The sequence below is a fragment of the Coturnix japonica genome, chromosome 12 (assembly GCF_054131305.1).
Source record: "Coturnix japonica strain WE chromosome 12, WE-NBRP24, whole genome shotgun sequence".
Lineage (NCBI taxonomy): Eukaryota > Metazoa > Chordata > Aves > Galliformes > Phasianidae > Coturnix > Coturnix japonica.
This window is the reverse complement of record NC_140674.1, coordinates 13,983,189-14,008,342: the sequence shown is the minus strand read 5'-3', so window position 1 is coordinate 14,008,342 and position 25,154 is coordinate 13,983,189. Positions and strand designations below refer to the sequence as shown.

At 42.7% G+C, this 25,154-nt stretch overlaps 1 protein-coding gene across 3 annotated transcripts in view; it reads left to right on the top strand.

The window, feature by feature from the left end:
• Positions 1–25,154, top strand: part of LPP (LIM domain containing preferred translocation partner in lipoma) — a 274,991-nt gene that overhangs the window by 213,184 nt on the left and 36,653 nt on the right. For all 3 annotated transcript variants that reach the window (XM_085513626.1, XM_015871614.3, XM_085513625.1), the window contains one exon: positions 12,459–12,628. In XM_085513626.1, coding sequence (XP_085369752.1) covers positions 12,459–12,628 — 170 coding nt within the window. The remainder of the gene's footprint in view (positions 1–12,458; positions 12,629–25,154) is intronic.

Below are 25,154 nucleotides of genomic sequence, written 5' to 3'. Positions count from 1 at the left end.
TGAATAATCACTTCCCCAGTATACCTATCACATCTGACTTTGTCAACATAACAAAATTGTATCATTTTTGCTGCAGATGGAAACCAACTCACTTAAACCAGCATTGGTCATATACATTCCAAACTGCCTGAAGTTGCTTAAGTTGACATCAGTTAAAATCGGTCTTGGGCTAAACAGAAGTGAGTGTCTCTATACATACCTCAGATCTAAACATGGAGGTCTAATGGTTTTCAAATGATTCTGTTATCACAAGTAAACAAGTCTGTAAGTTCTCCCTGCTGTCATACCGTAAGTTCTCCCTGCTGTCATACCTAAGGGCTTAATGAGGATCAAAGTCCATTACAGTCTTAGGACTGAACTCATTTGTTGGTAAGAAACCAGTAAAGAGCACCCTGAAATTTCAGAGCACAATGATTTGCAAGCTTTCTCCATATAGTGGTTGATGTGACTGGTTCGGGATGTTCAGAAGGGCTCTAAATGCTGAGTTTTTGGCAGATGCTTGTAATCCCTGCTGACGTTAGTCTTTTCTAATGACCGCTCAAGAACGTTGGACTGGCAGGACACACCATGACCTCTGGATATCGGATCGGTCCTTTTGCACTGGTTCGGCCCTGTCACAAAGAGCGAAAGCTTTTGGGGTTTCAGTTTCCATCAGCGCAGAATTCCCCGGTCAAGAATTGTGTGAATAATTCAGGAGACAAGTATTGGCACCTTTAATGCAATAACCAATTTAGAAGAACCTTCCATCGTAGAAATGTGATAAGAGTAATGTTTTGGACTCATCTTCATAGATACTGATCAACATCAGATGTTGTTCTTGCGGAGGCTGAATGTCAGGACAACCTGTATAGCTCACTGAGCATTGATTTTATTTAGCTCTCTCAAGATCACAATAAACTCACATCCTAACCCACTTTCCCCGTGTATCCTACTGGTAGTCAACGGGCCCTAGATTCCAAACCATTATCTGAAACAGAGTAGTCATAAGGACACTAAAGAGCTCAGATTTAAGGGTATTTTTTGTTTTGTTTTCTGTTTGTTTTAATTCTTATTATTTTTGAAGCCATTCTAATTTTGAATCAAAACCTGTAGGATGTGTGAGAGTGACACATGCAATTTTGCAGATGGGGTTTGCACAGACTTTCTTTAAATAAAATAATAGTTTTTATAAATATGTATCCCATATTTTGCACTAATTTGGCACTAAAGGCCGGGAAAGAAAAGTTCTGTCTCCCTTTTGATCAGGCTTGGAGAATGCAACGATCAGGTGTGAATAATCAAACTGCTTTATCATGGACTCATCATGTGCATCACGTGCTACAGGGAAGACATTTCAGAAAGAGTAGGAAGAGTTATCAGTATTATTTCCCATTTACCTCAGCCAGCAAAAACAGGTCCTGTGACCAGAGGATGAGCAGAAGTGCAAACATTGCGTAATTACGTGAGGAGAAGTAATATGGTGTCACTGACATCACACAGTATTTTCAAAGGACTTTTGCTCTCAATACCAATGTTGTATTTTAGGGATATGACGTGTCTGATCATCCTGAGTAGAAACAAGCGCTGCATATTCCCACCAACATGGGAGTGCCTCTGCATCCCAGCTTATAAAGCTCCTGTTACTTGTCTGAAAGAGTAAACAAATATTGGACCTTGCACTTGGTTGGAAAGGTCCCAGATGTTGGGGTGAAGAAGGAAACCTCTGTCCAGTAGCTTGATTGAATGAGAAAAAACAGAGTTAGTTGGTTCCAGCTGCTGAGAAATTTTGACCGATGGAATTGAGCACAGAAGGCAGCTGGTGGATGTACAGGTGATGCAGTTTCCAGTGCCCGATGGATGTGATTTACAGTGAGACTTCTGTTGACGTGCAGACAGCGTGTTTCAAAACAGCAAGGAAGCTTTGGGCTGGTGCCGGGTTGTGAAAGCAGGATTTTCAAAAGCCTTTGGATAAATGAGGTGCCAGCTGAAATTTGGTGGGGCATTTTCTTCCAGTGCAGTCAAGACACCTTTGAAACCTCCAAGCCTCAAAGCTGTTGGGAATACGAGAGCTACCATTTGGTCAAGACTCACTATTTATGAGATCCAGCCTTTGCTTACTTCTTTTTTTCTCTTCTTTTTACTTTTGGCAAAGGGAAGACAAGTTCCCTCCCTGTTTCTTGTTTTTTTGTCAGACGTTTTTCCCCAGGCAGGCATGCATGAGGTGTGCCAGGTTGGTAGGCCAGAGTCATTGGCACGGGAAGCATCTCTGACTCAAAGTTTTGCCATTACTCAGGCATTTTCACCTTCTCTCCTGAACAGAGTCTTTGGTAAAAATCACTTCATGCCACCACCCTCACGGCAATGCAACAAGGCAGACAAGCTGCCGAACACCATCTGGAGCAGAGCCAGGCTATGGAAGAGTGAATTGAGTCATTTGGGCCCAGCAGCGGATGTGATTTTTGGCTGTGCTTGAGTCTAGTGAATGTACTGATGGCGCCCGTCTGGAGCTTATGAAATGGGTTGGCTGAGCCGGGGGACAGAAGAAGTTTGAAGTGCCCTTGCGCAACATGGAAACAGTTAGAGGTGAAAGTCCTTGGGAAATGGGACATTGTTTGCTCTTTGTCCTGCGCCCAACACCACAGGGCCTCAACCCGTCCTTGGGCTGCTGTAGACTGCATCTAATTTTTTAACCTAGACAAAGAGGCTGCTACCCATATCAGTGTGGGCGTCACCTGCAGCCTCAGTTCAGCTCTTACAAAAGCAAGCTCTAAGAAGGATTCAGTCAACACTGAAGACAGGCTTGTGCTGAGCCGTGGCGTGATCCCCCAGACTGCTGGTCATTGGTCCTCCACACCTGGAAGAGTGGGCTGGAGAAGGAGCACAAAGCGTGAAAATAAATGTGAAGCATCCGAGAAGGGGACCGGCTCATCTGTCCTCCAGATCTGCTCAGTTCTGCAGCCACTGCTTACATATGGGGTTGAGTGCAGCAGCCCCTGAAACTACCCTCTGCTGCTCTACCAGCACATCAGTGGGCGAGCAGGCTGGGGTGGCATGCTCAGATGGACACCTGTGAGATGGACCAGACAGCCTGGGGCTCCTGCCACTGTCACTCCCTATCATTGCAAGGTGTTTTTTCCAAAAGAGGACCCAGAAATCTGGTGCAGAATTACAGAGTGGGCCACAGGGTTGCCTAGGAAATCCTCTTGTCCATCATCACAAGATGAGGTTGAAGGAAGAGGGATTTCTGCCACCTCTCCAGCCATCTTTTTGCCATGGGAGCTGCAGACAGGTGTAGTTGCACAGCTTGTGTGCTGCCATATATTTGGTCCTTCTACTGTCCAGGGTTTATTTTGTAATGCGTGTTTGCAAGAGTGAGTAAAAAGGGACCTGGCTCAGTGGCTGCTATTAGAATCATCAGAACTGCCAAAATCTGCCTAATCCACAGCTCTACCAGTGACAGATTCCCTTGCTAAGGTCCCTCCCAGGAGGAGCAAAACCCTGCGCTATCAGCTTTGGGGTAAGATGTCTAGAGAGATTTCATGCCAGCCTTGCTAACTGGCTAACACACTTACAGGTCACCCAGACTTTAGTGAAGGATTGTGTTCCAGGGAGAAGAGGCATCTTTGTTTAAAAACTGTCTCATTTTCCTGTAGAAGTAAAATAAAGAAGAGCTTTCTCAGCTTTTGAAAGTGTGGAAAACCCCATTTTTTCACAGCTTTAAAAGACTTTGTCCCTTTTTGTATTTTGGAAAAGAAGTAAGGAGGGAAATGAGAAGTAATTTTTTTCTCTCTCTTGCTTCTTTAACTTCCTATATACGATCAGTTTCCCCCGGAGGAGAGGAGTGGTGGGCAAAGGAAGGTGGGGGATTTCTTTGAACATCGGACTTTTTAATTTCTCTTTACCAAATGAACTGATTGCACTCCTTGTTTAGTTAAATATTTATTTTCAGGGGTGGTTTTTTTGGGGGGGAAACAGTGCTTTGAAACTCACCCCCTGAACAGAAATATCCTTTTCACTTTAAGAAGTATCTGTGGAGTGCTTCTTTCCATCCAGTTTTGCAACTTTAAACTCCTATGTGATTCCTTTGCCTGCTACTAAACCCAGAAGAGAAGCAGGTAGCAAGGAGTGCACAGGAGACAACATGGGATGTCACTCTCTTGCAGTCCTGGATTCCCTGGGGCCGTCTGGTGCTGCTGTGGCTTCCAGAGACAACATTCAGTGCCTGGCAAACCTCTGCAAAGAACTTTCTCGCCAGGGCTCTTTAGTGGATACACAGCTGTATTCTCTGTCATCTGGTAACTTTCATCAGCATTAAAAGAAACATTTATAAAGGAAATACACTACATTTTACTTGCTGCCTTGCATTTCCTTGATCGATCAGCAAAAGGAGGGACGTTTCCTGTCTCGCACTCTTTTTTTTCACCCCCTTTCTTTTGTCTCCAGATGTTACCCAAGCTGTATTTCAACCCCTCTGCACATGGTAAGCCATGTGCTAAAAAGTTGTCACAATGTAACAAATAACAATATTTTTTTTAAAAGAAAAAAAAATAATAAAATAAAAAGCACAACATGCTTCAAAAAAAAAAAAAGTATCTGGGACCTTAAATATGGTAGAGCATCACTGACCCCCACTGGGCTGGGACACTCACTGCAGATCACCCAGGTTGGGTCCCTGGTCCCTCACTGGTGAGCTGGGTACACGTTCAAGTCCATGTTTACCTTCCACTGAAGAGCATGGAAAAGGTTCCTCTCAGGACTGGGGAGGAGGCAGCATCTTTTAATGGTTCATGCAGATACATGCATCAGAAGTTTCCTATAAAACTGGTTGGACTAAACCAAGTCAACACTTGTCCTGCATGTCCATTTTGAGTAGAGTAAGAAAGCGTTGGCTTATGTTACTGTGTGGGACATTTTGGTTCAGTGGAAAGACAGACTCTCGCTAGTGGTAAGGTTAGAGGTGCTCATTGAAGTTCTTTGCTCAGGTTGTTGGTGAAATCTCCATTGCTGGAAGTTCTTAGGAGCACATTAAACAAGTACTTGTCAAGAATGATGTAGAGAATGTTGCTCCTGCCTTTGAGGCAATAAGACAGTTAATAAGACAGTTTCCATGACCTCTCAAGATCCTGTTCAACTTGAGGTTTTGTAGCTTTATGGGAAAATCAGGAGTGCTCCTCTCTCAACCTTTATTTTGTGGCAGTGACACATTGCAGTTGTGACAATATGGGAAGGAACTTCTACCGTATTGGCAAGCATTTGCTGTAATCTGTTTTATATCAGAAGTGGGTGAAATTGTCTCGCATGTCAGATGAGGAGAGAGTAATGCGGATGGATAAGGGATAGGGACCATTACCATATGGGTGATGAATGGAGGAAGTAGGAGAGGCACGAGGTTCCTTGTGCTTGGTCTCTATTGCTCAGCCACTCTGCTGACAGTGATGGCATGGCCTGCCCATGGACCACATCCCAGGCAGGACTGTCCATCAGGGCTGGTGCTGGGAGCTCCTTTTGAATTACAGGAGTTTTTGTGCTGTAAACCTGCCTCACTGTCAGGCCTTTTAGAGATCACCTCGTGGTTAAAGAAACTAGACTGAGATTGAGAAGGTGTGGTTTCAGTTCCTGGCTCTGTCACAAACTCCTTTTTGTGACCCTCGGCAAGTACCATAACTTCTGTAGGCCTCAGTTCCCCTTGTGCATATTGGGTGTCCTAAAAGACCTCCACCTTCCTGGGATGTTGGAAGGATTCATCATTAGGGCTAGTGACTGGCTCTGATAACAGCCTTGTGGTGAGCATCATGGAGAAATGTTCAGATCAGAACAGTGAAGTGTTAGTAGCGTGAGCTGACACAGTTGCAGTGCCTTTGCTATGAGGAGTAGAATGAGACCTCTGGGGCATACAGAGAATGTGTCACCTTTGCAGCCAAGTGAAATGAGAATACGAAGTTGCATTGTTGTTGAAGGAAAGGGATGCAAACAACAGGAGACTGCAGCTACTACTGGACAGGCAGAGAACAAGTGACAAGGAGTTTGCTGCAGGGACCTGTACATCCGGAGTACAAGAGCAACGCATTTAAAGCAGAATAACCGGGACGCAGTAATTAAATCACGGCCTTGGATTTAATTTATGAAGTGTTACAGGCACACGCTGTAGCATAAAGCTCTGTTTACTGTGAAAGATTGTGTTTCTGACGTCTGCTGAAGAAGTGGAAATTAAGATTAATCTGTCTCATGTCCAAAGGCTGTGTAAGACAGCTGATGCGTACAACCTGCTACTGTCAAATGGAGGAACTTCAAACTTGGATCTTGGCACAACAAACCATTGCCAAGGGCTCCCTGATCAGTGAGAAGTCTGAGTTCAAAAGCAAAAAAAAGAAAAAGAAAAGGACAGGTGAGGAAGGCAAAGATGAGCTGAAAAGACTATCATTGTTTCCAACAAAAAGCACAGAAAATATTGAAGTTTCCCTTCATCCTAATATTGCACGGCCCTGAGTGCCAAAATATCAGAGTATCTGTAGGGCAGATACAACCAAGGCATTTTTGCCAAATACAATCACAATTAGACACATACTTCCCATGCTCTATGGGAATGGAATAAGCACTCTCTTGTGGACCAGAGATTCCTATTTTGTTCCCTTTGGACAAATCAATGAACGTTCTGAGTGCTTATGAGTTGCAGGATCTCTGCCATTGAGACTTAATCCAGTTAAGGTATACTGGCAGCTAAGGCCTGCTGTTACACTGTTAGCCTGATGGATTAACCTCTGTTTCTGTATCCCTTTAAAATGGAATAATTGTGCTGTCTGGCCTAGGTGCCCTGAGCAATCCCACGTGCTTGGGAAATTCTTGAAAACCCTTGGATAAAAGTCACTAGGAAAGAGGAGGGAGAGAGGGGAAAATCGTGTTACATTGTTGACTTATGGTCAACGTTGTCCTCGAAATGCTGTTTTGTCATCAATATTTCTTCATTAGGAATAATGATTTTTCCACATTTACTGCCAGCTGATTCAAAGCTGTCCAAAAGCAGAATGTGTCATGAATCTCTAAAATGCATTCACTGGCAAACTCTAAACAGAGATGATTAGAAAAATAACACAGCGGAAATACTGGGTGTCTTGAGGCTGCCAGGGGAACTTTTAGTGAGATATTTTGTCCAATGTATTTACATATTTTAAAAATGTTCTTAGTACACTTTTGTACAAGCAGTATGCAATATTTCTTCAGTTCTTTCTTGCATATTGTATCAGGACTGCAGTGAGAACCAGGGAATACACTTAGCTGATCAAGGGAAATTGTGTAATTGATAGGCAGTGAGGATATGACCTTGTGCTGTATTCCCACAGTAAAGTTAGGTGGGAAGCAGTTTTTTCCATTGTGCAGAAGTTTTTGAGATATCAACATTTTCCCCCACATCTCAGTAAATGCAGAACCTTCCTACATTGATGCTTTTATCAGAAAATTATCTCCTATCTCCTCTCTATATTGAATGCATGCTTTGAATTCATGAATTTAAACCTTTTGTAGAGAGAAGGCTTGCACATTTTCTCTCTGCTCTCCTCACTCTCTTGTTACTGCATGAATTATCTGTGTTAGGCAATGCAAATCACATAGCAAGGGATGTCTATGCCCCCAACAGCTTAGTGTCTAAATAGGTATGACAGACAGATAATGCTATACCCTAGAAAAGGTTAATGCAGTCCTTGGATGTACAAACAGGACCATTCCAAGCTAGCTGCATGGAATTACACTGCCTCTGTACTGGGTTCCAATGTGATTGCTATCAGAATATTATGCCATAAGCATTAGTATGGCATGTACCTACTCCATCATCCATCCTTAGTGGTGGATGTTTGTCTGACTGGCTCACATTGTTAATCTGACATTTAAAAGTGACTCATGTCCAAGATAAGTTTGGACACCCTGTACCTAATTCTTCATCTTCAGATCACACCCAGACTCCGGCCAAATCTTAAGAATCTTGCTGAATAAGAGCTCAGATTAGGGCCTCTCCTATTCATTTTGGTAGATAAAACCTGCATCCAGGCTCCAGTGACCTTGAATCTCTGCAGTATCCATTTCTAAAAATGCAATTCCTCCCTGTTCGTGCTCAACTGGAATGCAGCTGCAGAGATCACTCTCTGGCTCGTCACTTAGGCCAGATTGTCCCTGCCTCTTTAATCATCCCTCTGGTTTTATTTCTGCATCAGATCAAACAGAAGCTTCTTGTCTTTACTTGCGTGGCCTGTAGTGACCTGTTCCCTCCATTTTTCCTCTCGTATTCTCCAGTGACACATCAGCTCATCCTTCCTGGCTGCAGGTATCTATGTTCAATCTTCAAGCACTTATGTTTCTTTTTTGTGCTGTCTTTGTCCTTTTTTTCAGAAGCATCCCATTAAACTTCTCTCAAACTCCCTTCGGATCCTCTTTCAAATTCTTCCTTAACCTTTTCCTTGGCTGGGCTGTCTACAGATTGCTTGTCAATAGTAAAACATTTAGAGTGCTGAAACCACAATTTTCCTTGCTGACCGGGCTTTTCCACAGAGCATCAGCGTGACAGCATAAGCAAAAAATATATAATAATAGAAATAAAATAACAAGAAGTTAGAAGATGGCATCGTGTAAGTTCCCCCTCTCAATTCGGATTTGTAGTATTGCTTATGCTGAAGAGAACAGTAGATGAGGTTTCTGAATGAAGCATAGGAGCTGATGTTCCCTTTCAGCTACTGAAGTTTTCCCTAAGACCCACTGAGTAATGATGGCATTTCCAGTGGTTTCAGCAGGGAAGCCTCTGTGGGCACCTCTAACTGTCCCCCCAAGGTAAAACCAACATGTGGCAGCAAAGCTGTGATGAAGGAAGGTCACAGCCAAGGTTATGAACCTCTTTCATGCAACATGGGTGGACTCCAGTCTCCCAGGCATGCTGCCAATGTATCACCCTCTAGTTTTGCCAAAATTATCCTGAACCAGGACCTAAAATGGACTGGAGGGTCCAGAGAAGAATGTTGAAATGGCATAGTTTCATCTTCATGCAGTTTAGTACTAATTTTGTCCTTTGTCTTTAAGGTGTCTTTTAAGTGCTATTTGTCTCTGTGGGAAGCAAATGGGTCGCGTTGTTCTGTGTTTCTACTGTGATACGCTGCCTGCTATTTTTCTTTTAGATTATTTGTGTAATCTTTTTTTTTTATGCAATCTGTTTGCTCTTGAGTCTTGCAAGCTTTGCCTTTGCTACTTCTTTCTCAATAAGCAGTGCAACTTGTTCTGTATTCACTCATGGGTATTCTGCACACAACGGGCTGGGTTAATTCACCCCAGCGTGAAAATATTAAAATGGGGAACATGTGTGGGCACTTAATTGTGGTGAATCCAACCACAAATACCTTTGCCGTTGGTAACTGGCACGCAGGAAAAGCAGACCTTTGTTTTGTTTTTATCAGACATAATGATAGATGCATTGTTTCTGGTGGGGTTTTTCTGGTTTTCTAAGGAAATGAGGCTTGTGCAATCACACTGCCTGTGTGCATGTGCCTATCTTGTTTGTCAGTTCCTCCCTCACCAACAGCTCTTGAAACTAATAGCCATTTTCAGCCAAACTTGAGTAAGACATGGGAGTCGGGAGAAGCAACCTGACTTAACAGAAGACTTGTGAGTTCACAGGTTGCGCCAAAGTCTGCAGAAGCTGCTGTCTTTAACAGCTGCATTGCTGCAAACCATCAGTTGTGTATTCACCCATGTGCCTTCGCAGGGATCCAGACGCCCAACTGTAAGCTCCCAGATCTGAATATTTTGGCTTACTTGCTTTTATCCTTCGGGCGAGTGAGTCAGTTGGTGGTGTTGCTAGGCACAGAGCTTGTGTTTTGATTCTCACTGGAGTGGCCATGTCTCATGAAAAACATTGTTTGCTCCAGGCCACAGCACTACAATTTGCATATAAACTTATGAAAAAGGAAGCTTTCTTTAAGCTTTCCTGCGTGAGGGTTTACAGTAGCATTTCTGTCTGTGTACATAACAGCAGAAGCTGGGCTTCTCATAAATGTAGATGGGTTAAGCCTGTTGCTGCCCAAATGGGAATCTTCTGTGGAAAAACCCAGAAAGAGGAAGGAAAGCCTAAGGAAATACCAACTTCAAGGGGAGAAGTTGGCTAGGATCTGTGTTGTGCTGCATTTTGGTTTGTACCTGGCCACCAGCAGTGAAGCTGGGGAATGCCTGAGAGGCGTGCAGGAATGTAACCTCAGGGCACCTTTCGGAGGCAGAGAAGATGTCTTTATGCCCTTCGCTCAAAGGGAGGACAGAGGTACAAAGGTGCTGAGTGATTTGCCAGGGATTACAGGAGTACATGCCTAAGCTAGGAAACAGACTGAGATTTTTTGATGTGAGAAGTGCTGCCAGAAGTATGAGCTACGTATAGACAGCTTCTGCAGCGAGTGCCTTGGTCAAGGGGGGACATAAATGCTGAAGTATGCGAGAGTGGCTAAATTATGAATGCGAGGAGGAGGGAAGAAAAGATTCCCACATGTTCTGCTCAGATGTTAACAAAGAAAGCTGAGAAGTGTTTGCATAGACACTGCATTATTCTGTGTCCAAATGCCTCATAAAAATAATACCGGATGATCACAGAATGGCACACCAGGGAAAATAAATTCTTCAGCGGAATATTCCCGCTGGAAAAACACTGTGTAAAGTAATACACTAATAGCTTTCAATTTCATGTTTTATATATGGAGATATTAACTGCTCCCCAGACGTCTGTTCATATTACAGCCCCGCTACATGAGCAGTTTGGAGAAGGCCCTGGAGCAACTCGGTCTTGTCCGCACAGAGGACCGAGCGGTGCTCTCCTTTTGTACATGCAAGTCCTGTTTCTTCTGCCTCTTTCCCATAGAAGTGCTGCTCTGATGGTTCTCTCCAGTGGGTTTTGTTTTATTTTTTTTCTCTTTTTCTTAGTTCTCATGTCTTTTTCCATTCTTCCCCCATGCTCTGTAGCCTCATCACTATGCTGGGAAGCCTGCATTCCTTCTCTGCTTGTAAAAGAGGAGCCCTCACAAGAAGCATTACAGTGGAGCGTCTAAAGCACAACACTGTCAAAACCCTAATAACAAATGCTAAATAAATTAAAGTTTAAAAACAACATCCATTAATTCCTATTAGGAGGAAGTTCCAGACTTGTCTTCATTAGCCTGGTAACCTCTTTCCACACTGCTCAGATAAAGTATCCGTAGGATCTTGCCACATAGGAAAGCAGCTCACATGCCCTGTTCCCTGGCTGTAGCCTGCTGAAGGCTGGTACAGGCAGGGAAGAAGGTGTGAGGATGTGTTTGCTGGAAGATGTCCCACTGCTTAGAGGCAGCTGCCCTATGGTTTGAACAACAGGACGGGTGCAAGACATTTTAGGAAGTTTTGCAGTATATGTTTAGAAAAGTCGATAAGCTCAGGCAGTAGTATGAAAGAACACTGTATCACTGCTGGAATACTTAATCATTACTAGGTACATATTACTTGTACGTATTTTTATGAGTAATTTTGTCTGCCTGATCTCATTTGAGCTCTGGTCTTCCTTCCACCCTCCCCACTTTTCATCATCCACACTACCCCATCCACTGAGGAGGGGTGCAGGGTCCCATGGCTGGAGGCTCTGCTACATAATGTTTTCAGCAGCAATGTAAACAAGGCAGCAAGCCTCCTATGTGTGCTCCTGCAGGTTTTTTCTGTTATGTTTTTGTTGCAATATTGCATTAGGGACATTTCTCAGAAATAGATAGAGTTCTTAGGGGCTGCCTTTACCCTTGTTAGTAGTTTTTGATGCACTTTTCTTGGATTATGGTAAGAATTGAGTATTTGCACATCATTTTCTTGAGGAACGGCTTTGGTCTTTGAATGGATACTATCTATCTTTGTCAATATTAATCTTCAAACACAATAAAGTCACTTTTCCATGTAGAAGATGGGACTGCACTCTTTGTAACCACTATGACCTTGGCTACTGCTTTTTGTTTAAAATACAAACTAGCTCAGCACCAGCACATTAGCAAGAGCATAAGGATTGATATTGCTATACTGGTAAAAGCACAAAAAGTGAAATCCTTTTGCCAGTATAACTGGCTCTATTGAGACAATTGTTTTAAGCTTTACAAGCAAAAACGACTCTAAATGGTAAAAACTGTGCTGCCACCAGGCAGCCTGATGAGGCATCCTACCACAAATTCCTTTCATGTGGAGGCAAGGCTTTCGGCACAGGTTCATGCCATCTAGCTGAGTAGCTGAGAGAGACTATATAGCTGTGTTAGATGGTAAGTGAATGCTTTGCATCTGGGACTTGGGCTCCTTATGATGATTGCTAGCTGGAAGTACCAGCAGTAGGGATTTCACCTGTGCTGATTGAGCTGCCATGTTCCTGCTGCCTACTGCTCAATGGAAGCATACAGGAGTACTTGCTCCCCAGCTAAGGATGGGAGCTTTCACTGACCCATGTTCCTTCCTTCTGGTCACAGGCCGCTGTGCTCGCTGTGGGGAGAATGTTGTTGGGGAAGGCACTGGCTGCACAGCTATGGACCAGGTCTTCCACGTGGAGTGCTTCACCTGCATGACGTGCAAAAGCAAGCTGAGGGGGCAGCCTTTCTATGCAGTAGAGAAGAAAGCCTACTGTGAACGCTGCTATATTGTAAGTACTTGTGGATTTTTTTTGTCTACCAGTTTATAATACGCGGACATCACGAACATTTGTTTTCTTCATTGTTGTGCTGTTGCCTTATAGCCAAAACCAGGCAGTCTCGTGGCAAACTGATGGGCAGTAGTTTTCCTTGGTCTTCAAAGGAATTCAGATCACTTCAGCTTCCTCGGTTAACTTCATTTTCTGTTCTGTCCAAGCTGTGAAATGAAGTGACCAAACTGAGAGAAAGTGATTATTTGAGCTCTGAAAGGAGCGGGCAATGCAGTGATTTTTAAGAGATGGTGTCATTCTGATAAGGTTTTTTGTGTTCAGGAATGTGTTGACAAAACCCTTAGAGATGCTGGTGCCCACTAAAATGTAGAAGATGAGATTCAAGGTAGCACTGCAACTTCTGAAATCATGACTTCTCTGTTTCTTAATGAAGCTAAAGGAAGTCTTTCCACTGAACTAACGGCTGTTGGATTGGATATCTTTTGAAGCCTAACTTATCCTTAAATTTCGCTCTGTGCTTTTAACAAGCTCTTAAATCAAACAATTAACTGCACCTTTTAAGAGGCTGCACCTTTTAAGAGGCTCCCATAAGAGACAGTTGAAACCTGTTCTACAGTTGTAAATTAAAGAATCATCATATAACGTGCCTGAGGCCTTACCTTGCTGTGACCTTAGCATACAGTATGATGGAAAAACGGCTATAATCTAGAATAAGAAAAGCTCCAGAACGTTCTTAACACGTTGATGGTTCTTCCTTTAAACCTCAAGAGTTAGAGTCCTTTTTATAAACTATTGATTTTCTCGCCCGCTGTTAAATTAAACTTATTTTAAACTGAAATCTAGTTTAAGGTTAATAACTATAGCATGCAAGTTCCTCTTCTATGTATTTTCCTTGTGAAAGCCAATGTGCCACCAGTATGCTGCATAGCATATTTTATTTACACAGATGGTAGAGTTTTGTTTGTTTGTTTTTGAGAAAATGGACTGAGGCCCTTCCATAATTAGACCTTATTTTTGAAAGCAGAAATTTCTGGTATGCTGATAATTAAAAAAATAATAGATATTTCTGAAAAATGCGACTGCTATCCAACTATTTCAATCTGTTTCTGTGAAGACTTTTCAGTGGGATTATTGCTGGAGTGCTGAACATAGGAAGGGTAGATTTTGTCTAATTTACAGCAGTGGTGATAAGCAAGTCACGATAATTGACTTTTAAAACCTAAATGATTTTTTGATTGAAAATTATACAAATATATACAGACATACCCCTTAAACATTATTTCCTTTGTAGTTTGTTTGCACTGAAATGATTGTATGATAAAAAAAATCTCATTTCTTAGTTTGTTTGGTGCCCATGTGCAAAGCACGGCAGATTTCAGGAAGGTGTGTTCATAATGCAAGGGTTGCGTCTTCATACAACAAGTTAAACATCTCATTCACTTCAGGATGGAATTGACTTCATCTGCTTGCAGATTGATGCTTTTCCTCTTTTTTAAATCAAGCAGGCATTCTTCACTACTCATCTGCTTTAGTTTGGGAAAACATCTGCATTAGCCACTGTAGTAATGGTTTAAGATTATTTAATCCCATTACTTATACACTTCATTAGCCTGAGTGAATTGTTGGCAAGGGTTCAGTAAACTTCCTACATTGGGAGATAAAAGGATAAAAAAAAAAAGGGAAGGAAGAAGGATTCTGTTCCTCATTTTCTTTCAAATTTATCTTCTATCTATTTAGGGGATAAAGGAATGATAATTGCCTGGTTGCATCTGCGTTTGTATGTTCTATGATACAGCTTTGCAGCTCTGAGTACAGAGCAATGAGTAAACGTTTGATAGCTTTCTCTTATATAATCAGAGGGGGCCTTTAAATGCTTACCAATGCAATCCATGGAAAAAAAAGAAAGAAAAAAAGGGTTATGGACTTAACCCAAAACACTTTTGAATCCATCTGCTGCTGCACATGTAGGGGAAAGGGTGGCCCTACTGATAAGTGCTACATATGTGTAGCTTGACAGCAAGTACTTTGAGTGGGGAATGGCAAGGAGGAATCTGGCAATCTGATGGAACAAGAATAAATAACTCAGGCAAATATCAGACTATTACTCCTAGACAAGCAAGTGCTGGGAGGCTGCTGTCTTGTTACCCCTCAGGCAGCTCAGCACTTTGCTCTGATGAAGGGTAGATTTGTGAAGGATTTGGGCCCCTGCCGTGCTACTTAGGCTCAAAGAAATCTGTGTCAGAGTTCTGTCTGATTGATTTCTCAATGAACTGATGTCGGTGTTGGCTTCAGTGGGAATGATGAGTGTCTGAGTACGCTGAGAGCCTGGACTGGGTTTGCAGGTTGCTCTTGCAAATGGACTTGGGGCCCTTAAATTGCTGGGGCATGGTCTGAATGCTGTTGTTTTCAGATGTGGGATGCAGTCATACTGAAGTCGATTAGAGTTAATCACCTGCCTAAAATGTAACTTGTGTTTAAGGATTTTGCCTCTAAGTTGGTTTTTTTTAGTTGTCTCAAGTCCCGCTCTCAGAAAATAACCTGTAAATATGGAGTTCTGTATAAAAAGATGGGACTGAAGATCCCAGACTCAGGTTCTTATGAACCTGAATCCCCACGGAACATAGGGCCTGCATGACTGCCTTCAGACAGTGCAGTGAACCAGTGGCTGTAGACAGCTCTGGAAACAGGATTCTCAGCTGGTATAAATCTGAGTTAATTGATGATGCTTATTTACTGGTCTGCCTAATTATGCCAATTTTTACCCCGCATCTCTACCTCCTCATGTTCAAAACTCTTGACCTGTTGTGCAGACCACTAGGCCAAGCTGCTGCATTAATATTAGTCAACTCCAATTAATTTGCCTGGTCTTGGTATATAAATTCATGAATTCTTGTTTTTAATAATTCCCTTGTGTGACTCATGGCCATACGCACATTGAAAAACAATGCAAAAATAAAAATACACTTTTTTTCAACAATTAGAATTGGCTAATCTTCTCAGTTTGTTACATGACTCTCCTTAGATGTGGTGGAGTGAAGACATAATTAAGATTACTGTGAAGAGCTGTGTTTAATTAGTATTTAGTCAATACCAGGCTTAAATAGCCTGCAGAAGTGTTGTTTCTTGCTTTTGTTTCTGATGTCATTAATGATCCATTAAAGAAGAAATTCTGCAAAAGTCTGTGAATTAACATCAAAGGAAGTCAATCACCTGTCTGAAAATGTTTACTAGCTGGAATTTGAATACCAGAGTTCATTTCTTTCACGAACAAAATTTCCCCTACCCAAAGGCTGGTCACTATCATTTCCTTATGAAAGCTGTGAGATCTGTTGCCAATGTGTTTGCTGGTTTTGCTCTACATCCAAGGATTCTTTCATTATTGATGTTATTTCTAAAAGAGTACCAGTCTTCTCCATTAAGACACTTCTGCTCCTGCTCAGCTAAAAGCAACTGTAAAAAAATAAAGTGTTAATAGGGAGCAGATGTCTCCTAGTCATTACGACAGTCAAGCAACATCTGAAATATCACAATAGGGTTTCTATTGTAACCAACTCACTGCTGAACATGTGATGAGGACAGTGTCTGCAATATGTTATCAGTGTTCTTTTCCCCTCCCTTACAGGACAAATTAATGACCAAAAAAAAAAAAAAAATAAAACACAAAAAAATATGGTTTGCTTCCTCTAAGTAGCTGAAGAGATTTTAGCACTGGGCTCAGAGCAGAGCAAAGTTTAAGAGTAATATCAGTGGAACTGTTGTTATAAAAGATTGAAGAGCATGATGTTAGAGCAATGCCAGCTGTCCTCTTTCCAAATACAGTATTATCCTAAGGACTGAACACAAGGTTAACCAGACACACCAGTTTGGCAGGGGTGATGCTGCTGTTTTGTGAATGGGGTGTTCTTTGATGTCCTGATGACTTTCTCCAGGACATGGAAATTTCCCTCTGTTCTTTTTCCCCTTTCCTGGCAGTTCAGTGGTTGACAGTGGGAGATAAACTCTCTATGTTGTTGAGTGCTGAGAGGTGCTGAGCACCTGCACTTAGCACAGAAAGCAAGATCTGGCAGATGCTCCTGGTGACTTATTTCTTCTGCCATGTCTGAGTCAGTGCAGCCCACTGTGGACCTGAGGGAAGTGCCACAGTATGAAGGAGATGAGGAAGCAGAAATAGCCGTGGTCAAATGAAAAGGAATTCAGAGAAGTTGTAGGCTGAAAATGATGAGCAATTGATGGAGGAAGAAACCGTGACTCATGCCTGTCTGTCTGCCTAAAGCACAAGAAGACAGAGGGTATGCACTGCAGTTCCATTTGGAGACGCAGGGATGGAGGCTGACCATTTCTGCTGCATAGTGAGAGGTACTGAGAGTATAACGTTAAACCCTAGCCCAAAGATCACTTGCAAGGATGTTACAGGGTGAAGTTCATCTTTCCCCAACAGTGAAGTGGTGGGAGTGCTTGAAAGGGTCAGAATTTTGCATAATCTAGCACCTTTACTATTGCTGTTCCCCAGCTTTAAACACAGGATTGTAGCATTCCACTTCTTTCACCAGATGTGTCTTTTTGCACACAATAGAAGTAGTAAGGTTTTTAAGGCAGAAACCTTAAAAATACTAACTTGTAGCTTTCTGGCCTATCAAGACTGTAGCTCAGTAGAAGACTGGATATTAAGGGGAACCTCTCCAAAAGGGAGGTTGGGTACTGGCACAGGCTGCCCAGAGAGGTGGTGGAGTCATTGTTCCTGGGGGTGTTCAAGAACCATGGGGATGTGGCACTGAAGGACATGGGGATGGTTTGGGGTCGGACTAGATGATCTTAGTGGTCTTTCCCAGCCTTCATGATTCTATGAAATGCTGCTATTTCAGGAAATTTCAGTGTTAACTCAATTAGTGCTCATAGAAATGTTGGTTAAAAACTACTACAGGCATCTGGTGTTGTAAATCTCACCCTGTGTGCACACGAGCGTGGCTGTGCCAGAGCAGATACCTTCTGTGCGTATCATTTAAAGTGAGGTTGATCCCTGCAGTAAAATCATATCTATTTTTAAAAATAATTCTGCAATTTGTAAGCAGAGATTATAGCACTAATTTAGCAACCATGTAACAATTTAAATTGGACCAGAAAAGACAAACTATAATTTAAAGATTTTTTTTTTCATGATACAAGTTTTCTTCTTTTTAAAGTAAAAAGCCCTTTATTCTTGTTTTTGTCAAGCAACGTATTGAATTTGAGAGTAATTTATGGAAAGTGCTGCCAGCATGGTATTGCGAGTGCTCCACAATTTGAATTTAAACTGCTCAATGGGATCATTAAGACTATTATGCCTGCTTTCCAAAGAGTTTGAATTCAAAGTGACAACTGGAACAAAAATATAAAATAAACTAAAAAGAAGTCATGCACTCTTTACGTGGTAGAATTTTTCTGCCCTCGAAATATTTCATTGAGATCAATGCTCTTCTTCAGTCTCCTCCTGGAAAAGAGCTGGTGTTGCTAGTTTTAGTGCTACGTTCCCGCGTGAGTCATCAGCAGCAGGGAAGCTGAACCTGTGACCTGTGGATCTAAAAGCATTTCGTCTCGGCTGCTGGAACTGGGATGCAGCTTGGCGGCAGCAGGCTGCTGCCCTGGATTTTGTACCCTCAGTGGAGGAGGTCTGTGGGCATTGCAGGAACAAAGCTGGCCCAGAGTGTTGGTTTGCTTACAGACACGTTTGGATCCCATTGGTTATTAGACATGATAATTTTGCTAGTATAGACCCAACTGTTAATTTCTTAGAACTGTAAAATCAGTTGAGTTGGAGAGGACCCTTAAAGGCCAATACAAAAAAAAAAAAAAAGTACAAATGGAAGCTGGGGGAGGCTAGGTAGGGATAAGCTTGGTGCTGTTACTTTGAGTGGTAAATGGTCTTTTGCAATTAGAGCATAAAATAGAGGAGAATGGGGTGCTATTACAGAAACTGTCCCTGGAGCTTCTAAGAGTCTGAGTCTGAAAGATATAAAAATGTGTGTGAGAGAATGTCAGTGAAGCAGTTTCTATCAGAACTGGGGTAGATGCTGAACTTAGCCGACCCATGAAGCATGCTTAGGTTTGTTTTTTTTCAGTGGTCTGACAGCTGTTACAAGGGTTGGGTCATGTCTCTTGTTTTGTTACTAAACAGAAGGAAAAGGTTTCTTTCTGAGGGAGCAGACAGGCTTTTTCAGTGACCTCCTTTCTAAAACAAAATTATAAAGGGGAGAAAGCATACCATGAGATGACGAGGTATATTGTGTAGCAGCTCTCTGGAGACTCATAGGGTCATATCAAAGAAGATAGGGCCAATTTATCTCACTGTCTAACAAGGACAGGGCAAGAAGTCTATGAATGGAGGAAAAGCTCAAATTGTCTCTTAGAAGAGCATTGGCCCTATGAAGAATTGCACTGGTCTAACCTTGGCAGAAGGTTCTCTGAGCTGGATCAGACACCCGTCTGCTGAGGATGACATAAAGACAATAAAATTATTCTTAGTGCAGCAGGATCTACTTGGCTAACCAGTCTGAATCACCTGATGGGTTTAAGGGTACCCTATTTAATAGTGTACCCTATTTTCAGCCTATGGTTGCAGTTTGCCATCATGTTGTTCACCGTTAATAGAGGCAACTGATTGAAACAGATAATGGAGGAATGAGGCTCCACCTCAGTGTAAATGACTTTCCAGAGAACTGAATAAAGTGTTGCTTAAACAGGAAGACTGGTTGTGGGTTGCAGGGTAAAACAACTTGACAACAGCATTACATGGGAGATATTTCTGGAAGTTACCACAGTGCTGGACAGCACCTTGAGGTGTGTTGTAAGATCAACCATGAAGGAGAGCTGATTCACCAGGTCAGAGATGTCTTGGCTGGTTGAAGTTGTGCTGGAGATGGGTGGGCTACAAATCATGGGTAGGTGTGAGATATCTGCAAGAATGTGTCTATATCAGATGAAGATTCCTCCTCCACTCTAGGGTTTGCTTAAGAGTTCTATGGTGGCTTGGTAGAATCCAGGTCTTTTCTCCTGTGTACGATGGCAGCTCCAGAAACTTCCTGTCTCTGCCTCTAGCTTGTGTAATTATGGACATTCTTCATGTTTGATTGTATAAAGTAAACATTTAGTTGACATCTGCAATCTAAAAAATTACACTGTGGGAAACTTTGTGAAGAGAGTTCTTGGTATGACTGAAATGAGATGGCATTGTGATGGACCAGCGACTGCCATTCAGTACATTTCTCACCTCACAGAGTGAATTCCACTTATTATGTATTCTTAGGGGGAAAAAAAAACAACACATCCTCCCTTTCTGTAGGACCATAGGAGTTGTATGGCTTATGGCTATACATCTGCTTATGGATTATACTGTGGTGGAGGGAACAGTGGCCTGATTTAGCCACTTCAAGTTGTGTTGAGGTTTCCCTTTCGAAGTCTAATGCTTGTGTATGGCTTTCAGAGCTAGGAGAAGCAGCTTATCAGACAATTAAAAAAGTCTCATGTGTGATCATCCTTGTAGTAAAGGGAAAATCTTTCTCATTTGCAGTTAGGTATGGATGGGTATTATATGGCAAGCCACGTCTAGTGCTTGTATCACTCATCTCTGCTTTTCTTTTGGTTGTAGCTTGTTGTCTTCTCAATGCCTTTGCTGCTGCTTTCACCCTTTTTTGCTACCTGAATAGCATGTAAATATCCCCCTCTAATAAACTATCCTTATGATGAGCCAGTGAACAAGCAATAGTCTCCATTTCAAAAATACCTTCCTAGTAAACAGCAGCAAGTGGGTGGAGAAAGTGGTGGTGTTGCCAGCTTATTGCGAGTAAAGAACTGTATGCAGGAGCATTAGAGGCTTTTTAAGATGAGACATGGACCTCCATTGCTGGGACACGTTCAAGGACAGATGGTGCAGAAATCTGTAAAGAATGACTGAGAATGAATGGAGCTTTTTCTGGTTAAGAGCAGATCCAGGGGTCTTTTTCCGGCCTTGTTTCCGGCACTTCTGAGCTCAAGCAACTTGCTCAGGACTACAGGCACAGCCTGCAGTGTGCAGTGTGGGCCTCCAGCATCTCAATGTCCAGCCTTGTTGCAGTTCAGCCTGCAGAGCTCTTTGAGAGAAGGTATTGCCTTTCTTTTCTTCCCCTTCTCAAACCACTGCAGTCAGGGGAGATGTGGCTGTTGCTATGAAATGAATGAGAGCAGCTGGAAACTGAGTGGGGTCTCTTGGGAAACAAGGAGGGTGGGAAGTAGCATGACAGTTCCCTTCCATGAGTCTTACTGCTTGCTTACAGCCCTGCATAGTTAGCTATTGCTTCAAACTGCTGAAGGCAGTTGTTTTGGAAAGGCTGTGATTTGTTTGGAAGAGGTCCTGCAGTCTAAGTGTTCATTGCCATCAGATCCATGTATTATTGAGTTTGCTCTGTCCTGCTCAGTGTAGTAGTGTCAAAATGCTACAGTATCCAAAGTCAAGTCAGAACACATCTAAGAAATTACAGATTTAATACAGTAAGCAAAATCTTTTGGTTGTTTTGCACCACTGGTGTTATGCTTGCAGAGCTGCTGGTAAAGCCCAAACCTTGCAGCCAGGCTGTTACAGCTGCCAGAAATAAAGCTGAATCTGTCCTGGGGTGTGTGTGGATTTAGCAGGTATGATTTACCCATAGCAGCCTTACAGAGAACAGAAAGCCTTGTCTTGCTGACTCTTACTTCAAGCTGTCCTCTTACTTTGGTCCAGACAGCAATTTGCAAGCCGGGCTGCCAGGGAGGCGAGCGGACGTTTGCAGCTCGCCACTTCAACCCGTCTCCTAGGTGAAGCCACACTCTGAGGAATTTGCTCTGGCAGAAGCTCAGTCTGTGAGGCGATCCTCCCTCTAGCGTCCTGCCTCTGTTTCTTCACTCCAGGACATCAGTTTGCCTGCGTGCAGTGTTTGTTTGCAGGAGAGGAAATTGTTTAACTTGCCATTGCACACACACAAACCCCAATGGGCTTGGGTAGATTTCTGGTTAGAAAAACAAAACCGTGCCAGTTTAGGGAAAGCACAACAAGTGTGAATGATGACTAGAGAAAAAAAGTTTATCGATTCTAAGAGTATCCTGAGCGTTCCATGCTCGTGGAGGGCAAAAGCAAATTGCAAGTGTTTTCTTTCACAGCTGCTCTGATCATAAAGCCGTGGGCCAAGTGCAATACTGACAGAAAAGGTAAATCATCCACTGGGGTATTTCGGGCAGGAGGAGGAGCAGATTATAGCTTGGATCTGGTACTGCTTAGCTGTTGCGTTTGCTGGGGACGAGTGACAGTTGTGCACGGGCTGCTTTCCTGGCGTTGGTTAACGTAGGCCATGAGATCTGTGGTCTGTGAGCCTGCATCCATCACTTGGGGACCATCCGCTGCGTGGAGGCAGCGATGGCACTGTGCTGCAGGGAGCAGGCAGGCGTCTGGCTGGTTTGCAGCATGTGCTGAGATCTGCACTGCATTGCCCCTGCTTTTCCCTGGCTGTTTTCCTGCTTTCTCCTGGCAAACACGTGACATAAGAGCATTGCATTGGTTTCTCACAGCAACCTGACTGTGACCCTCCAAGCAGGCTTACCCACAGCTTTTAGGCAGTGCAAGAAGTGCAAGGCTGTGGAACCGGTGGCAAATGCCATGCAACGTGCCTGTCTCTCTCAAGGCTTTCAGAGTCATCAAAAATTGAGTTTTGTGAAATGTTCTGTACAAGAACCTTTGTAACATGTTTGATTTTAGAGCAGCAATCAAGTATAAAGCAGAGATTCAAGAGGCTTCTTCAGGCACCCTGGGAACAAGCGGCTGCAGACGCTGGAGACTGGAAAAGATCCTTGTGTTGCTTTGTTTTGGTTTTATTGTCTGGCTGAAGCTGGTCTGCTAACATTTGATAGTTCATTGCTGTAGCTCATTGTATTTACATCCATGCTGTTAGACTCCCTAAGGCTGCTGGCTGAGCCTTATGTTGTTCCACGATTCTAGTGTTACCTAATGCTTTTTATATAGGTATTTTCAAACTACTCCAAAAATCTAAACAAATAGTGGTTGTGGTGCCCAAAACCAACCAAACCTGGATACTTTCCCTCGCTTGTTAAGGGAAATATACAGCAAGTTTAAAAACAGTGTTGAAATGTAAATTAACTTGCAGATGTTATCAGGAATTGAAATTTTTAAGGATGTATATTCCATTAGCTCTTAACAATGTAGCTTTTTGTTTAAGGACATGTTTGAACCAATACACCATCTTGGCGTTCCACCAGCGGAGGTATCTGTGTAAATGCAATCTGTGTTAAAGCCAGACAACACTTTAAAAAAAATTATTTAATATTTCCTACAGCAAGCCATCTGTGACTGGTCATATTTTAGGAAGCAAGTGAACATCACAGCAACGTTTCTCGCTCTATTTGAGTAACTTTTAGACTTTTTAAATTAAATGTGCTGCCAAATATTTATGTTCTGTTGTGAAAAGAAAAATATTTGTTTGACATCCCATTCTCCCTGGCAGTTTGCAGTCAGTTGCTCCTCTTAGGAGCTACTTTTTTTATTTCCTCGTGGGTAGAGTAAGGTAAAAGAAGGGTGCACAGCTTCAGGGGAGGTTCAGGTTAGGGATGTGGGTTAGTGGGCAGTGTTGGTGGTAGGTGGATGGTTGGACTTGGATGATCTTAGAGGTCTTCTGTAATCTTAATGGTTCTGTGGGCAGCCCTGAGGATGCCCTCTGGCCTCACTCATCAGCAGCCTGTAGGGCTGCAGTATGTGATGCAGCTTTGCAGAGAACAAAACAGAGGTTGGGCCTTCAGTCTTCACTAGCAAGCTGTGGTGTGAGGGAGGGCAGGTTGGGTACCATGTTGTGCCTACTGATGGGTGCAGGAGGTGGCAGAAGAGCTACCACAGCCCAGGTGTCCATCCCACATTCCCGTCAATGTGCAAAATGCTCAGGGTTTCCCAGAGAAGTGAAATGTTGTGTGGTGTTTTGCAGCACGCCTACCACAGACACTGCAGCCATCTCCAAGGCAACCCAGTTGCCAGAATTTAACGGCAGAAAGGCAGGGGAAAAATTAGTGATGGCCTAAATTATGGCTGGCAGATACTGCTGAGCCTAAAGCACATTGATGGGGCTGAGCTCCGCTCTAAGTAATACATGACTTGCTTTCAGTAATGATTTTCACAGAAAGCTTGTGTTTTATCCTGCTCCACAGATTTATGGCTGGCCTAAACTTAATGTAGTGAATGCGGTGAAATGCATTTGTTCATGGGCTCAGAAATCGTTGTGATCCTTTTATTACATAGGCGTGCTAATAATTCCAGTCCTTGAGGTAGTCTTGAAAGAGTTAATTCCATTTTGAAAAGGCTGGAGCATGCTGAAGGAGTCCCTGGTGGCCTAGCACCAATTTTTGCTCAGTGCTCTTTTGGAACAGTCCATATAACTTACCTGTACTTACCACTGTGGGACTATTGCAGCCTGAGAAGTCCAGATGAATCACTGTGCATCACCTGTCTACATGCCTATTGCCTATAGTAGCAAAGCCATGCATAGAATGGATGTACTCTTACTTACATGCTGGGAAGAGGCCCTTACAGCATAGAGCAGGAAGAGAAAGCAGTCCAGATTTGCTCTATTACCTCTGACAGGTTTACTTTCACTGTGGCATGGCAATAAGATTAAAGTTTTATAGTAATATTACCTCCATCCAGACCCAGAAAAAAAGGCATAAAACCTCTCTTCGCCACCGCTTGGATTTCAAACTCTTTTATAGAGCTACTGCATCTGTTAATAAAATCCTTAATTCATCCTGAACATTTTATTGTCACTTCAGATAAAAGTTTAATCAGATAGAATTATTGCCCTTCTAATATTCCCTTAACCTTTGCGTTTTAAACTTGAGCCATATCGGTTACATTTTAAAATCTCTTTTTTTTTTTTTTTATGGACTTGAATGCCCCCATCTCAGTTTTAGAGGGTACTTTTGCACAGAAATGCCATAGTCTGTTTTGAAGTCGTGTGAAAACTTTAAAGGCTCTAATCTGAGCGCTGCTCACTTTCTGTTGAAGTGTCTTGCATGCCCTATTAATTACTTTAATGGTGACATGCTGGTTTAAGGGAGCTCTTTATTAATACCACTAAATCTTCTTTTATTGTTGTTTAAACACTTTTTCTTTCCTTTATGTAGATGTATTTAATCCTTTCTGTCTTTAAAACAAATGAGTGCATAACTCCACACGAAGCGCCTGACGCTTCCATTTGGCATTCTCAGGAGGGGGCAGAGGAGCGTTGCACTCCCTTGCCTGCAGCATCCGCGTCCCAGCAGAGACAGAGAAGCGCACATCTCAACTTGTGTCCGTAATCTGATGTTAGATTGTTGTGAGGGAAGTAATTGTTAACATTTCATTTCTGTCTTTCCAGAAATAACATGCCACTGATTTGCTTCTGCTATTTCAGATTTAGAGGTCAGCGTGGCTTTCTTGTTGGAAAATGTAGTGGCCCAAGCTCAAGAGAGAGGATGTGTTCATATATGAGCCCTTTCCCAGGAAGGA